General features: G+C 44.6%; 1 protein-coding gene across 3 annotated transcripts in view; it reads right to left on the bottom strand.

The window, feature by feature from the left end:
• Positions 1-15,872, bottom strand: part of DNAI3 (dynein axonemal intermediate chain 3) — a 219,886-nt gene that overhangs the window by 186,400 nt on the left and 17,614 nt on the right. Inside the window, exons 1-3 of one of the 3 annotated variants that reach the window (XM_056532515.1) lie at positions 14,958-15,232; positions 11,221-11,337; positions 9,047-9,085 (exon numbers count right to left, since the gene is read on the bottom strand). In XM_056532515.1, the coding sequence (XP_056388490.1) occupies positions 9,047-9,085; positions 11,221-11,337; positions 14,958-14,982 (181 nt within the window). In that variant the 5' untranslated portion in view covers positions 14,983-15,232. Of the gene's footprint in view, positions 1-9,046; positions 9,086-11,220; positions 11,338-14,957; positions 15,250-15,872 lie in introns of those variants that run through there. The other 2 variants (XM_056532516.1, XM_056532517.1) reach the window with 2 other exon arrangements.

Raw genomic sequence — 15,872 nt, forward strand, 5'->3', positions numbered from 1 at the left:
AATTTGCACATCTCTGCGAATAGCCAACTGGGCAGTCACTTACTTTTCGGTGGGGGATGTAACTCTGAGGCTATGTTCACGCGGGCTAATGTCCGCACGGAATATTTCTGTGCAGGCACTGCCCTGACAGCGGAGCGCCAGAATGATGGTGCTAGTACCACACAGAAATCTGCCATCTTATATTGGGGTATACCCAAAAAAATGGAGCTATTCACACAAAATTATGTTTAAAAAATAAACAAGCTTTATTCATATACAGTGACCCCTCAACCTACGATGGCCCCGACATACGATAATTTCAGCATACGATCACTCTCAGAGGCCATCGCATGTTGAAGGCAGCATCAACATACGATGCTTTTGTATGTCGGGACCATCGCATAAACGGCTATCCGACAGCGCAGACTGCTTCAGCTGCCACCGGATAGCCGTTTACGGTGCCCCGTGTGGTCCGCTGACGATCACTTACCTGTCCTCTGGGGTCCGGCGCGTCCTCTTCGGGATCCTCTGCATCGTCGGCGCTTTCCATCGACGTTAACACATCGCTGCGCACGCTGTCCCGTCATCCAATAGGAGCTGCGTGCGCAGCGACGTGATGGCGGCGACGGAGAGCGCGGATGTCGGGGAAGCAGAGGCCTTGCCGGAGCGTCGGGGACACCTCGGGGACGCGGCGACAGTGATGGACGGCGACATCCCGGGCAGCGGTGACGCTCCGGAGCGATGGGGACAGGTGAGTACAACTTCCTCTAACAGTGGTCTACAACCTGCGGACCTCCAGATGTTGCAAAACTACAACACCCAGCATGCCCGGACAGCCAACGGCTGTCCGGGCATGCTGGGTGTTGTAGTTTTGCAACATCTGGAGGTCCGCAGGTTGTAGACCACTGTCCTATACTTTACATTGCAGCCGTTGTAGACCACTGTCCTATACTTTACATTGCAGCCGTTGGCTGTCCGGGCATGCTGGGTGTTGTAGTTTTGCAACATCTGGAGGTCCGCAGGTTGTAGACCACCGTCCTATACTTTACATTGCACGGATCCCTCAACATGAGATAGTTTCAACAAACGATGGTCCGTTTGGAACGGATTACCATCGTATGTTGAGGGACCACTGTATAATGTAAACATACAATAAAATCAAGGAGGAATGACAACAGAAAGGACGGCGGCTTGGGACACATATACTGTATATATATATATATATATATATATATGCATGTGCTAGACAAATAAATAATACATGGCAGTGTGGATGGTATGAATACAAAAATAGTTTATGAAACTACGGGGCTGGGCAGTCTATATGCATAAAGAACTAATAAAGTGCAGTACAACAAAAAAATGACTAAGTATATACAGCACATGCAGCAAGAAACCACATTACAATTTAAGAAGACTAAAGTAAGGTGCAACATGTAAATAAAGTGCAGTACTGCTAGAGTACAGTAAGACAACCTAATAGTAGATACCAACCACACTGAAGTCTGAGAGTCAGAGGCCCCAGGATGCCGCCACCCCAACACGTGTTTCAGTCCTAAGACCTTCGTCCGGGGGTGTCGGCATCCAAAGCAAACACAGGTTTTATATCATAAGGGGGCCAATGGAAGCGCTAGTAACTTCAATTGGCCCCCTTATATCACTGAGTGAAGCACGGGCACCATGATCTCTTCACCTTGTGGCACTCACCTCTTGATTCACGGCCTTCTGGCTAGGATCAGAGACATTTTTTATAGATCCGGACAGATGTCCGGGCAGTATATCAGCACACATTCACTTATTTATTTATAACTGAAAGGAGGAACAGTGGCCAGCACTCACCATTCAGGAATCTTTATTATCTTGATAGGTGCATAACTCGGGTACAGCGGGCAGGGGTCAGAGGCAGGGGTCTCGGGACAGGACTGTTTCGCGCACGACATGCGCTTCCATAAGCCGATATCGGCTTGTGGAAGCGCATCTCGTGCGCAAAACAGTTCTGTGTGGCACTCACCTCTTGATTCCCGGCCTTCTGGCTAGGATCAGAGACATTTTTTATAGATCCGGACGGATGTCCGGGCAGTATATCAGCACACATTCACTTATTTATTTATAACTGAAAGGAGGAACAGTGGCCAGCACTCACCATTCAGGGATCTTTATTATCTTGATAGGTGCATAACTCGGGTACAGCAGGCAGGGGTCTCGGGACAGGACTGTTTCGCGCACGAGATGCGCTTCCACAAGCCGATATCGGCTTGTGGAAGCGCATCTCGTGCGCGAAACAGTTCTGTCCCGAGACTCCTGCCTCTGACCCTTGCCCGCTGTACCCGAGTTATGCACCTATCAAGATAATAAAGATTCCTGAATGGTGAGTGCTGGCCACTGTTCCTCCTTTCAGTTGTTTTTGCACATATCTTTTTGGCAACGTGCTCCCCTGCTGTCAGGACAGGTGCGTGAAGTGGATTGCTACACTGGGACTGCTTTGTATACCTATAGTAGTGTATGTGCCGGTGCTCATTCTCCTCACTGGACTTATTTATTTATTTTTGTCATTGTCACTTTTTTGCGTGTTGTGTGTCCACAGGATTGTCAGGATGCGGTAGCCCTTCTGGGTGTCCTTCCTAGCGGTCTAGGGGAGGTGTGTGTGGCCATCAGGTTCTGCACCGCCCTGCAAACACCCCGGGTACTCCTGCATGGGCAGGGTACCGACCGTTATCGGCTCTGCGGGCAGATACCTTGGCTAATGCCAAGGAGGATGCTGGGAGCATTTGTGGTCCCTTAGTAGCTTTCTGTCTGACCACAGTGCTCTCTGCTGACACCTCTGTCCATTTAAGAACTGTCCAGAGCAGGATAGGTTGCTATGGGGATTTTCTCCTGCTCTGGGCAGTTCCTAAAATGGACAGAGGTGTCAGCAGAGAGCACTGTGGTCAGACTGAAAAGAACTTACTGTGGAGCATACAGAAGCTGATAAGTACTGGAAGGATTAAGATTTTTTGATAGACATAATTCACAAATCTGTTTAACTTTCTGGCACCAGTTGATATAAAAAAAAAAAAAGTACCCCTTAAATTTTTTGATTTACATAGAACCCCATACTGTTGCTTTCTTCAATGGGAGAACAATTCTGTATGCCTTTATGTTTGTGCCATGATTTTAATCCCTCAAAGACACACAGGTTTGACCCCCTGGTTGCATTACCCATAGCATGCACTCACACCGTGAAATTGAGTCTCTGAATGAAATCATCTTACCTGAGGCAATGACTGGAAGCGACGCTGTAAGGGGATACATACACCCTTGTATCTGACTTTACACTACAGAGACGATCAGACGGCTCATCTGCTGTATGTTGGCAGTCTGGGTAAGGTCATGGATGAATGAAGTCATTTTTGCAGACCCCCTCCCCTCTGGCCCCTGCACATGATATGTGTGATACGATGTTATGATGGTACCTTGTTTGATCCCGGCGGCTCTGGGCAATGCAGAGTAATGAGAAGGTTCATCTGGCTGCCGGCTTCTATGCACCATACAAATCCCTATTGTTTTCTATATGGGGACTTCTGTCTGATGTGGGATGTTAGCCTGAGAATGACTTCTAAGAAATAAGATCTGAATGTACACAAACTGGCACATTGGCCATAGGAAATATATCCTAGAACATTGAGTGCTGTAAAGACTGGGGCATATGGAGGGGAACCAGAAGCTTTGTTATATTAGGAACATTGAACACGTCATTAAAGGGGTACTCCAGGGGAAAACTTTTCTACTAAATCAACTGGTGCCAGAAAGTTAAACAGATTTGTAAATTATGAATTCGGGTAGAAAACCTGTTAGTTTTTGATATTGTGCTGAGAAGCAATTAGATCATTATACAAGATTGTAGATGTGCGACCATGTCTGTTTTCTACTCGAATTCACACTGTGTTTTCTATCCCCTCCTTTTTTTTTTTGAACATGTGCTGCACTCTTCCCCACCCCCTCAGCCCAACCCTATATAAGTAGTAGTTAGCTACACAAGGGCCATTTCTTTCCTAGCAGCCTCCCAGTCTGACTGGGAGAGCATGGTAAGTGAGCTATTACACCTTGTTCACACTGGTGTGGTGCGGGGCGGCGTCCGTTGCTGCTGTGGCGCTGTGTCTGCGGGGAGGTGCGACCCATAGACTGGTTTGAGTGGCATTGGGGCTGCTCTGCCAGTGGGTCGTTTCCCCCCCGTGGGCACTGGTGTCGCGGCGGTGGTGGTCGCCGCCCAGTGCGACGCCATTTTATGCTAGGGACGTTAGGGACCCACTCTGGATAGGTGGCCTTGACGTGGCGAGTGGGCTTGTACTTTTTGATCAAAAATGTATATACTAACAACCTGTTAGTTTTTGATATTATGCTGAGAAGCAATCAGATCATTATACAAGATTGTAGATGTGCGACCATGTCTGTTTTCTACCCGAATTCAGATTTGTAAATTACTTCTATTAAAAAATCTTAATCCTTCCAGTACTTATTAGCTGCTGAATACTACAGAGGAAATTCTATTCTTTTTGGAACACAGAGCTCTCTGCTGACATCACGAGCACAGTGCTCTCTGCTGACATCTCTGTCCATTTTAAGTACTGTCCATAGTAGGAGAAAATCCCCATAGCAAACATATGCTGCTCTGGACAGTTCCTAAAATGGACAGAGATGTCAGCAGAGAGCTCTGTGTTCCAAAAAGAATAGAATTTCCTCTGTAGTATTCAGCAGCTAATAAGTACTGGAAGGATTAAGATTTTTTAATAGAAGTAATTTACAAATCTGTTTAACTTTCTGGAACCAGTTGATTTAAAAAAATAAATAAATAAAAAATAAAGGTTTCCACTGGAGTACCCCTTTAATAGAATATAGTCAAAGTGAACTACATAGATATAGCTCTCTCTAAATCATATTTTGCAAAAACACTTAGGTGCCCAACTTTATGATGTTCACCTGGCAGAATCAGTCAGTAGACAAAGCAGGTGAATGACCTGGATGCAGATTTAAATGGGTAGTCTTTTTAAATCAACTGGTGCCAGAAAGTTATACAGATGTGTAAATAACTTCTCTTTAAAAATCTTAATCCTTCCAGTACTTATCAGCTGCTGTATGCTCCAGAGGAAGTTTTGTAGTTCTTTCCAGTTTGACCACAGTGCTCTCTGCTGACACCTCTGTCTGTGTCAGGAACTGTCCGGAGCAGGAGAGGTTTGCTATGGGCATTTTCTTATGTTCTAGATAGTTCCCGACACGGACAGAGGTGGCAGCAGAGAGCACTGTGCTAAAGAAGGGGGAAAAATGCCAGAAAAAATGCCAATGCTAAACCCACAAAGTTTATTTTTAGTGGTGTTTTTTTTTTCTTCCATTGACTCCTATGGGAGTTTTGTCTGAAAAAACGCCATATTCTCAACATGCTGCAATTTTGGAAAACTGCAACAGGGCCCAAAACCCCACAGTGGTGTTTTTTTTTTTTACAAAGATGAGTTTGCCATTTCATCAATCCCTATTAACTTTTACGTCAAAAATTTTTTGTAGTATTTGAGGCATTTTTTGGGCCATTTACACAAAAAAGAAAAAAAAAAAAAAAAGAATAAATAAATAAATTCCGTTTTAAAGATCCGAAGTTCCGTCAGAAAATCAGCTGTAAAACGGCAGTTACAAAATCCAATTCGGCCGTTCGAAAATCCCATAATTTTTTAATAGTCGTTTTAACCCGTTATAGCCCGTTATTAATAACGGCCGTTATTTTGTGACGGAAGATAGTAACGGGAGAAATAGTGCATGAACTATTTCTCTCGTTACTACCGTATTTTTCGCCGAATAAGACACACTTTTTCTTCCCCAAAACTGGGGGTAAAAAGTCGGTGCGTCTTATACGGCGAATACACCCCTATCGCGGCGGTCCCTGCGGCCATCAACGGCCGGGACCCGCGGCTAATACAGGACATCACCGATCGCGGTGATGCCCTGTATTAACCCTTCAGACGCGGCGATCAAAGCTGACCGCCGCGTCTGAAAGGAAAGTGACACTAACCCGGCTGTTCAGTCGGGCTGTTCGGGACCGCCGCGATTTCACCGCGGCGGTCCCGAACAGCCCGACTGAATAGCCGGGTTAGTGCTTACAGGACACCGGGAGGGACCTTACCTGCCTCCTCTGTGTCTTCTCCGTTCAGGGATCCCCTGTATGCCGGCGCTCTCCTTCCTCGTCATGGCGGCGACGGAGAGGGAGGATACCCGGCCGGCAGCAGAGACGTTCCGGAGCGTCGGGGACACGGCGACAGCGATGGAGCGACATCCAGGGCAGCGGTGACAGGTCCGGACCGGCGGGGACACGTGAGTATTACCTCCTATGCAGTGGTCTTCAATCTGTGGACCTCCAGATGTTGCAAAACTACAACTCCCAGCATGCCCGGACAGCCAACAGCTGTCCGGGCATGCTGGAAGTTGTAGTTTTGCAACATCTGGAGGTCCGCAGGTTGAAGACCACTATTGGGTTCAAAATCTTTATTTTTTTAGATTTTGCCCCTAAAAATTGGGTGCGTCTTATACGCCGGTGCGTCCTATAGGATGAAAAATACGGTATCTTCCATCACAAAATAACGGCCGTTATTAATAATAGACTATAATGGGATTTTCTAATGGCCGTATACGATTTTGTAGCTGCCGTTTTACAGCTGATTTTAAGACGGAACTTCATACGGATCTTTAAAACGGAGTAACGTTGTAGTGTGAAAGGGGCCTAAGCAGACGGAGCAGAGCGGTGACACTAGCCATCAAGATGGGGGGACGGGACAACGGCCGGAGCGTCGGTAGCTGGTAAGTGTAAGTCCCTACCCAGGAGACTACTTGTACGGGCAGCCAGGGGGGGACTTTATAACTTAAAGGGGTAGTCCAGTGGTGAAAAACGTATCCCCTATCCTAAGGATAGGGCATAAGTTTCAGATCGTGGGGGGGATCCGACTGCTGGGGCCCCCTGAGATCTCCTGTACGGTGCCCCGGCTCGCTGGCCAGATAGCAGGTGTTGACCACTGCACGAAGCGGCGTCCGACACGCCCCCCCAATACATCTCTATGGCAGAGCCGAAGGTTGCCGAAGGCAGCGCTCCGACTCTGCCATACAGTTGTATTGAGTGGGCGTGTCAGCCGCCGCTTCGTACAGTGGTCAACACGCCGCCTTCCCGTGGGCTGCCGGGGCCCTGTACCGGAGATCGCGGGGGGCCCCAGTGGTCGGACTCTCTGCAATCTGAAACTTATACCCTATCCTTAAGATAGGGGATACGTTTTTCACCACTGGATATCTCCTTTAATATCTTCGCCATCCCTGGGGGCAAAAGCGTCCCCCGGGTATGGTGCGGATAACGATTTTAGCATATATAACGCATTGACAAGCATTATATATGCTAAAATCTGCTGAGTTCCCTTTAACTATGCCACCTCGGAAGTAATATAGACTGAGCACACAGTGGTAAGATGCACAAGATTTTGAAAAAGCCCGAGTCACTGTTAAGAATATGGCGCAATATTAAACTGCCTAGTCTAAGTAAGACTAAGCAAGTTTTAAAGGGGTACTCCGGTGAAAAACTTTTTTTTTTTTTTTAAATCAACTGGTGCCAGAAAGTGGAAACTGGAAACAGATTTGTAAATTACTTCTATAAAAAAAAAAAAAAAACTTTACCATTCCAGTACCTTTTAGCAGCTGTATGCTACAGAGGAAATTCTTTTCTTTTTGAATTTCTTTTTTGTCTTGTCCACAGTGCTCTCTGCTACACCTGATGCCCATATCAGGAACTGTCCAGATCAGGAGAAAATCCCCATTGCAAACATATGCTGCTCTGGACAGTTCCTGACATGGACAGAGGTGTCAGCAGAGAGCACTGTGGACAAGACAAAAAAAGAAATTCAAAAAGAAAAGAACTTCCTCTGCAGCATACAGCTGTTAAAAAGTACTGGAAGGGTAGATTTTTTAATAAAAGTCATGACAGAAAAGAAATCCAAAAAGAAAAGAGCATACAGCAGCTGATAAGTACTGGAACGATTAGGAATTTTATATAGAAGCAATTTACTAATCTGTTTAACTTTCTGGCACCAGTTGATTTAAAACAAAATGTTTTCCACCGGAGTACCCCTTTAAATAATGTCCCCCACTGACGCTCCATAGAGTCAGTTCTTGTCATTGGTGGGGCTAACAACGGTTGGGCCCCCAATGATCAGCATGTTAACTTTGAATTTAAAGATAAACCCTTTCAAAACGGAGCCTAATGTTTATGACCCAATAACTCTTAACATCCTTTTTTCCAGAAATCTGTGTAGTGCTGTTCCTCTGTTATTCCTTCTGGAATCAGCTGCAGGTTGTAGTTTTGCAACAGCTGGAGAGCTACAGGTTGGGGAGCTCTATTCCAGGAGGAATGACAGAGGGAATGGCTTACTTTGATGATTTTGGCAGATATCCTCTCCGCTGCTCAATATATTGTACTTTTTAGTTTCAGAATATGATCAAGTTAAATGGGCACTATCAGAATAAAATACTTTTTATATGTTGCACATCTCGGCAGAACAATAACCTTTCCAATATACTTAATTAAAAATGCTTTTTTATAAAAAATCATGACTATTAAAAAAGACCACTAGGGGTCACCATACCGTCCAAAACATAATCCTGTCCGGCTGCAGCATCATCTTTGTCCCAGCTGAAGCACAAGCAGGGACAAATTCCAGGAAGTGAGGGTGGGACTAGCAATCCTTTGTGCTCACTCCTGTCCTATCAGACTACAGCATAAACAGAGAGAAGGGGGTTAAAGAGCGGCATGCAGTGACTGGAATAAAAGACCCAGAACAGCACAGCAGACTAAGGGAGGAAGTGAATGCATAGTGAGTGAGGGCGGGCTCAGTGCTTGCCTTGAACACGCCCTTTCCTGAGCAGTGAATGTCAGAATGAGTGAGCAGCAGAACAGAGGGATTTGGGAGCCAAAAACAAAAGTTAAAACACATAAAAAAGTGACTAGTGAGTAACATATAGAAGCATTATTTTTTTTCTGTGATATGACAGGTACGCTTTAAAGATGACTTGCCTGAGCTGGTGGACGCTGCCGAATCTTCATGCTTTTTAGCTAAAAATAATAACAAAAAAGTAAGGATCAGACCCCTTATTTTATAATCAGATTAAAGGGGGCACTGGTTAATATAAGTACAAGTACATCTTGCCCGAAGGTGCGACAACATGGAGCTTTACTGCTCCGTAAATAGGTCAAAACAGTTATAATGCAGGTAATCTACACATGTATTGCTGCTGAAAGCAGTGATAATGTAATGGCCATAAGCTCTAGTAAGTATAGATACAAAGCTGCAGGAATGTTAAAGGGGTATTCCAGGAAAAAACTTTTTTTTATATATCAACTGGCTCCAGAAAGTTAAACAGATTTGTAAATTACTTCTATTAAAAAATCTTAATCCTTTCAATAATTATCAGCTGCTGAAGTTGAGTTGTTGAGTTTTCTGCCTGGCAGCAGTGCTCTCTGCTGACATCTCTGCTTGTCTCGGGAACTGCACAGAGTAGAAGAGGTTTGCTATGGGGATTTGCTTCTACTCTGGACAGTTCCCGAGACACGTGTCATCAGAGAGCACTTAGACAGAAAAGAACAACTCAACTTCATCAGCTCATAAGTACTGAAAGGATTAAGATTTTTTAATATAAGTAATTATTTTATATATATATATCAACTTTCTGGAGCCAGTTGATATATAAAAAAAGCTTTTTTTTTTCCTGGATAACCCCTTTAAGTAACAGGGTAGATGTAACTATAGTGCATTTAGCTGTCAGGGTTGGAAATCACCAGTTTAGATCAGTGTCTCCCAACCAGGGTGCCTCCAGCTGTTGCAAAACTACAACTCCCAGCATGCCCGCACAGCCGTTGGCTGTCCGGGCATGCTGGGAGTTGTAGTTTTGCAATAGCTGGGGGCACCCTGATTGGAAAACACTGGTCTAAATAAACATTATGGGGTTGATTTATCAAAACCTGTGCAGAGGTAAAGTTGACTAGTTGCCCAAAGTAACCAATCAGATCACTTTATTTTTTGTTTTTAAAAAGTTTAAAAACTTTTACATCTTCAGGTTTTGATAAATCTTTTTATTTTATTTTTTCTTTGTTCTATATCGCCACCATGTGTTCAAACAACGTACTACATGTTGTCATTTGTAATACAAGATAAGAACTATATACTACGTCACTTTTACAGTATTAAAGGGGTTATCCAGGAAAAAAACTTTTTTTTATATATCAACTTTCTGGAGCCAGTTGATATATATATAAAAAAAAGTTTTTTTCCTGGATAACCCCTTTAAGTAACAGGGTAGATGTAACTATAGTGCATTTGGCTGTCAGGGTTGGAAATCACCAGTTTAGATCAGAGTCTCCTAACCAGGGTGCCACCAGCTGTTGCAAAACTACAACTCCCAGCATGCCTGGACAGCCGTTGGCTGTCTGGGCATGCTGGGAGTTGTAGTTTTGCAACAGCTGGAGGCACCCTGGTTGGAAAACACTGGTCTAAATAAACATTATGGGGTTGATTTATCAAAACCTGTGAAGAGGTAAAGTTGACTAGTTGCCCAAAGTAGATCACTTTATTTTTAATTTTTTTTTAAAGTTTAAAAACTTTTACATCTTCAGGTTTTGATAAATCTTTTTATTTTATTTTTTCTTAGTTCTATATCGCCACCATGTGTTCAAACAACGTACTACATGTTGTCACTTGAAATACAAGATAAGAACTATATACTACACCTCTTTTATAGTATTAAATTAGTTATCCAGGAAAAAACTTTTTTTTTTATATATATCGACTGGCTCCAGAAAGTTAAACAGATTGGTAAATTACTTCTATTAAAAAATCTTAATCCTTTCAGTACTTATGAGCTTCTGAAGTTAAGGTTGTTCTTTTCTGTCTAGGTCCTCTCTGATGACATGTGTCTCGGGAACCGCCCAGTTTAGAAGCAAATCCCCATAGCAAACCTCTTCTAAACTGGACGGTTCCCGAGACACATGTCATCAGAGAGCACTTAGACAGAAAAGAACAACCTTAGCTTCAGAAGCTCATAAGTTCTGAAAGGATTAAGATTTTTTAATAGAAGTAATTTACAAATCTGTTTAAGTTGATATATATAAAAAAAAAAAAGTTTTTTCCTGGAATACCCCTTTAAATAGGTTTTTCCTCTATAACAGACTTGTAATCTCATAAGCAGAAGCACCTGAGAGTTTGGCTTTCCGCTTTGCGCTCCCGGTCTTCTTTTCTTTGGTCTTTGAGGCCCGAGAAGATCCCCTGGAACCCCGAGATGGAGACCTGGACGAATCTCTAGCTGACATGTCTGTAAAACACAAGAATCCATATTTATTTGTTTGTTACCAGACACCTATGAAATGGATGGAACGTTTCAAATGGGATTTCCATATTATGCATAGGATTTCTTTTGACCCCACTAAACACATGCAAGCTCATGTTGGCAAAGTGTGCATGTGTTCTAAATAAAAGGGGTAAACCCAAGGCTTGACAAATCCCAGGCGCCAGGTCAGCCCTTCCCCCCCCCCCCCCCCCCCCCATTTGTGGGGTTTGTCTATCTATCTTTTATTTATTTTTATTAAACTGTTTTACTTACCTCCACTTCTGTTCCAGCGCTGATCCCCCCGTTCTGCCTGTGGTCGGCACACCAGTGTTAAATGAGCTGCGGACGTCAGGTGTCCGCTGCAACCAATCAGTACTCAGGTCAGCTGAGAGTGGAGGCAGAACATGGGGTCAGGGCAGAAATGGAGTTGGAGGTAAGTAAAACAGTTTAAAAAAAAACAAAAACTCTTTTGCTTACTTTTCCTCTGTTTTAGCACTGATCCTTCGTTCTGCCTTTGGTGTTTAGAAGCAGATGTGAGGTGATGGCCGCAGCCAAAAAGCAACCTGAGTATGAAGCGGGACCGCTGAGGCCGCTCATTGGTCACCTGATGTCTGCTGCTCATGTAACACTGGAGCGCTGACTGCAGGCAGAATGGGAGATCATCGCGGGAATGGAGGCAGAGGTAAGTAAAAAAGTTTTTGGGGTTATTTTTAAAGATGAGATCGGGGGGTAGTAATGAATGACACACAAGGGAGACATTAGGGGACTGTAATGATTGATACTACAGGGAGAGATGAGGGGATAGTAATGACTCTTACACACAGGGGGAGATGAGGGGACAATAATGATTGTGACACAGGGAAAGAGGAAGGGATAATAATGACTGTTCCACACAGGGGGAGATGGGGGGACACTAATGACTGACACACAGGGAGAGATGAGGGAAAACTAATGACTGTAACGAAGGGAGAGATGAGGGGACACTAATGACTGTGACACACAGGGAGAGATGAGGGAAAACTAATGACTGTAACGAAGGGAGAGATGAGGGGACACTAATGACTGTGAGGCAGTGAAAGATGAGGGGACACTGAAAACTTATATGACGTCATGTTACATGACGTGTGGCATGTACGTGGTTCATAACAAATCTGTCAAGCCCTGGGTAAACCTATACAGAAAACCTCTGGCAGCAGCTCATCTCCCAGAGTACAAATGGAAAGGACATTTGACTACCCCGACATCATCTGAACACTAATTCACAGAACACTACTATGGCTGTGTGTATGACTGTACCCCAGTAAAGCTGTCCCTATATAGAATATATCAATGGTCAGAGTGCACATGGCAATAAGACGTGGTCGAAGTATAGGTATGTATTCATTTATTTCATGCGACGCGTTTCTGGGAAGAACCCTTTCATCAGGCATCCTGCCTGATGAAAGGGTTCTTCCCAGAAACCCGTCGCATGAAATAAATGAATACATACCTATACTTCGACCACGTCTTATTGCCATGTGCACTCTGACCATTTAGAAGCGCGATTCCAGCTTCCCGTCTTCATCCATCCGTGCTCCATTGATCCATGACGCCGAGCCTCTCGGCTTTGGGAAGCCGCAGCAGCTAACTACATCCACGCCATTGTAAGTGTTGTGCCTGGATTCTGCACAACCCTACCAGGTGAGCGAATCCACTATTCAAGTCTCAGACCATTCTCCCGGTGATCGCGCACAAGGAAGCGCTTTGTGTTTTATGTCGTTTATATATAATATAGGTTAGCCGGGTTCCCAATCTCCATCATCTACATGTACATATTTTTATTGATGAAGATAGATAAGCAGCTGCAGGGCACCTCTGGCACAGCTTAGTTACTTCTATGGGGAAACAAAGGATCAGCCAGGTTCAAATTCAACATTTTGTTTCCTCCAATAGTCGGTTATAAGCCTCCATTCTTCTAATAGGATTGTGTGGCTACATGGTATGTCTGGGGTAGGAAGAGCACAGCCACAGTTACATTTCCACCAATTTTAGCAGGACCAGGTAACCATCTAACGTGTATGGCAGTGTTTTCCAACAAGTGTGCCTCCAGCTGTCGCATAACTACAACTCCCAGCATGTCTAGACAGTCAAAGGTTCTGTGATCAGAGAGGGTCCCAGATATCCCCTATTCGGTGGTTGGAGGATAACTTTTAATCTTGGGAGAACACCCATATAAGGGGAATGTATAGCATTAAAGGGGTACTCCTGTGGAAAACTTATTTTTTTAAGTCATCTGGTGCCAGAAAGTTAAACAGATTTGTAAAATACTTCTATTAAAAAATCTTAATCCTTCCAGTACTTTTTAGGGGCTGTATACTACAGAGGAAATGCTTTTCTTTTTGGATTTCTCTTCTATCACGACCACAGTGCTCTCTGCTGACCTCTGCTGTCCATTTTAGGAACTGTCCAGAGCAGCATATGTTTGCTATGGGGATTTTCTCCTGTTCAGCACAGTTCCTAAAATGGACAGCAGAGGTCAGCAGAGAGCACTGTGGTCGGGACAGAAGAGAAATCCAAAAAGAAAAGCATTTCCTCTGAAGTATACAGCCCCTAAAAAGTACTGGAAGGATCAAGATTTTTTTAATAGAAGTAATTTACAAATCTGTTTAACTTTCTGGCACCAGCTGATTTGAAAAAAAATAAGTTTTCCACAGGAGTACCCCTTTAATGCTATACATTCCCCTTATATGGGTGTTCTCCCAAGATTAAAAGTTATCCTCCAACCACCGAATAGGGGATATCTGGGACCCTCTCTGATCACAGAGCCTTTGACTGTCTAGACATGCTGGGAGTTGTAGTTATGCGACAGCTGGAGGCACACTTGTTGGAAAACACAGCCATACACGTTAGATGGTTAAAAAAAAAGTTTTCCACAGGAGTACCCATTCAAAGGGGTACTCCGCCCCTAGACATCTTATCCCCTATACAAAGGATAGGGGATAAGAGGTCTGATCACAGGGGTTCCGCCGCTGGAGACCCCGTGATCTCGGCTGCGGCACCCCAGACATCTGGAGCACGGAGCAAACATTGCTCCGTGCCGGATGGCTGGTGGTGCGGGGTGGCGGCTCATGATGTCACAGCCACGTCCCCTCAATGCCAGTCTATGGGAGGGGGCGCCACGCCCCCTCCAATAGACTTGCATTGAAGGGGTGTGGCCGTTATGTCACGAGCGGGGCGCAGTCGTGATGTCACAAGCCTGCAGCGCTCCACCTGATGCTTTAAACGAACGCTGGGTGCAGCAGGGGGATCGCGGGGGTCCCGCCACCACCATCAGACATCTTATCTTCTATCCTTTGGATAGGGGATAAGATGTCTAGAGGTGGAGTACCCCTTTAATCCAAGCCAGGCTTGGCTACAAAAGAACTATAGTCAATGTGCATCAAAAAGGCAGCCTAGCCCTTTCATAAAAAAAAATAAACAAATAGATAAATAAATAAATTGGACGACCCCCTTGTCTATTGTACATTTCTGGTACATACAGGTTGTCCTGTCCGTCAGATCCCTGATAAACCCGCAGGCCCTAAGATTACTGCGTTCTGCTTCAATGGCTCCTAAATAGAGGTTACCTGCAGATAAGGTTTCCTCTGTCATTAGTGTTCGGCCTCATGCACAGGACGGAACGTGAATGGCGGCTCACAAAGTCCCTGCGGCTCTGTATGATATAGAGCCATAGGCATTACGAGGGCCGCAGTATAGTGTGTCTGTATGACGCCATTTTGGGAGGAGTTTTATGAAACTGTGTAAAAGAAAAACTGCAGCCAATCACAGCACAGGTTTCATTTTTCAAGAGCTCCGTAAGAAATGAAAGCAGAGCTGTGATTGGTTGCTACGGGTAAAACCAGACCGTTTTGGTTTCAGGCAGATTCATAAACCTGAGCTAATGTCTTTGTTGCTCATAGCAACCAATCCCAGCGCAGCTTTCATTTTACCAGAGCTTGTTAAGAAATGAAAGCTGTGCTGTGATTGGTTGCTATGGGCAACAAAGACATTGGCTCAGGTTTATGAATCTGCCTGAAACCAAAACGGTCTGGTTTCACCCGTAGCAACCAATCACAGCTCTGCTTTCATTTCTTACGGCGCTCTTGAAAAATGAAAGCCGTGCTGTGATTGGTTGCAGTTTTTCTTTTACACAGACAGTTTCATAAAGCTTCTCCCAAAATGGCGTCATACAGACACACTATTCCGAGTGGAATTCCACTTTGAAATTCCGTTCGGAAATTTCCATTGCTGTCAGCGGCCGACACGGAAATTCCTCTGCCGTGTAGTCATTCTTCTGGCGGACTACATGGCCTTCTCTGGGGACAGCAATGTCTGCGCGGTCCTAACGCCAACTAATTCCTGTCAGGAGATTCCGTAATGTCAACCTAGCCTCTATGGTTGCTATGGGCAACAAAGAGATAACGGGACCCATAGTTGTCAATGGAGAATACTTCTGTGGGGTCACACTGCATTTCTTTTTCCTGCTTAACGGATACGTTTTA

The sequence above is a fragment of the Hyla sarda genome, chromosome 7 (genome assembly GCF_029499605.1).
Source record: "Hyla sarda isolate aHylSar1 chromosome 7, aHylSar1.hap1, whole genome shotgun sequence".
Taxonomy (NCBI): Eukaryota; Metazoa; Chordata; class Amphibia; order Anura; family Hylidae; genus Hyla; species Hyla sarda.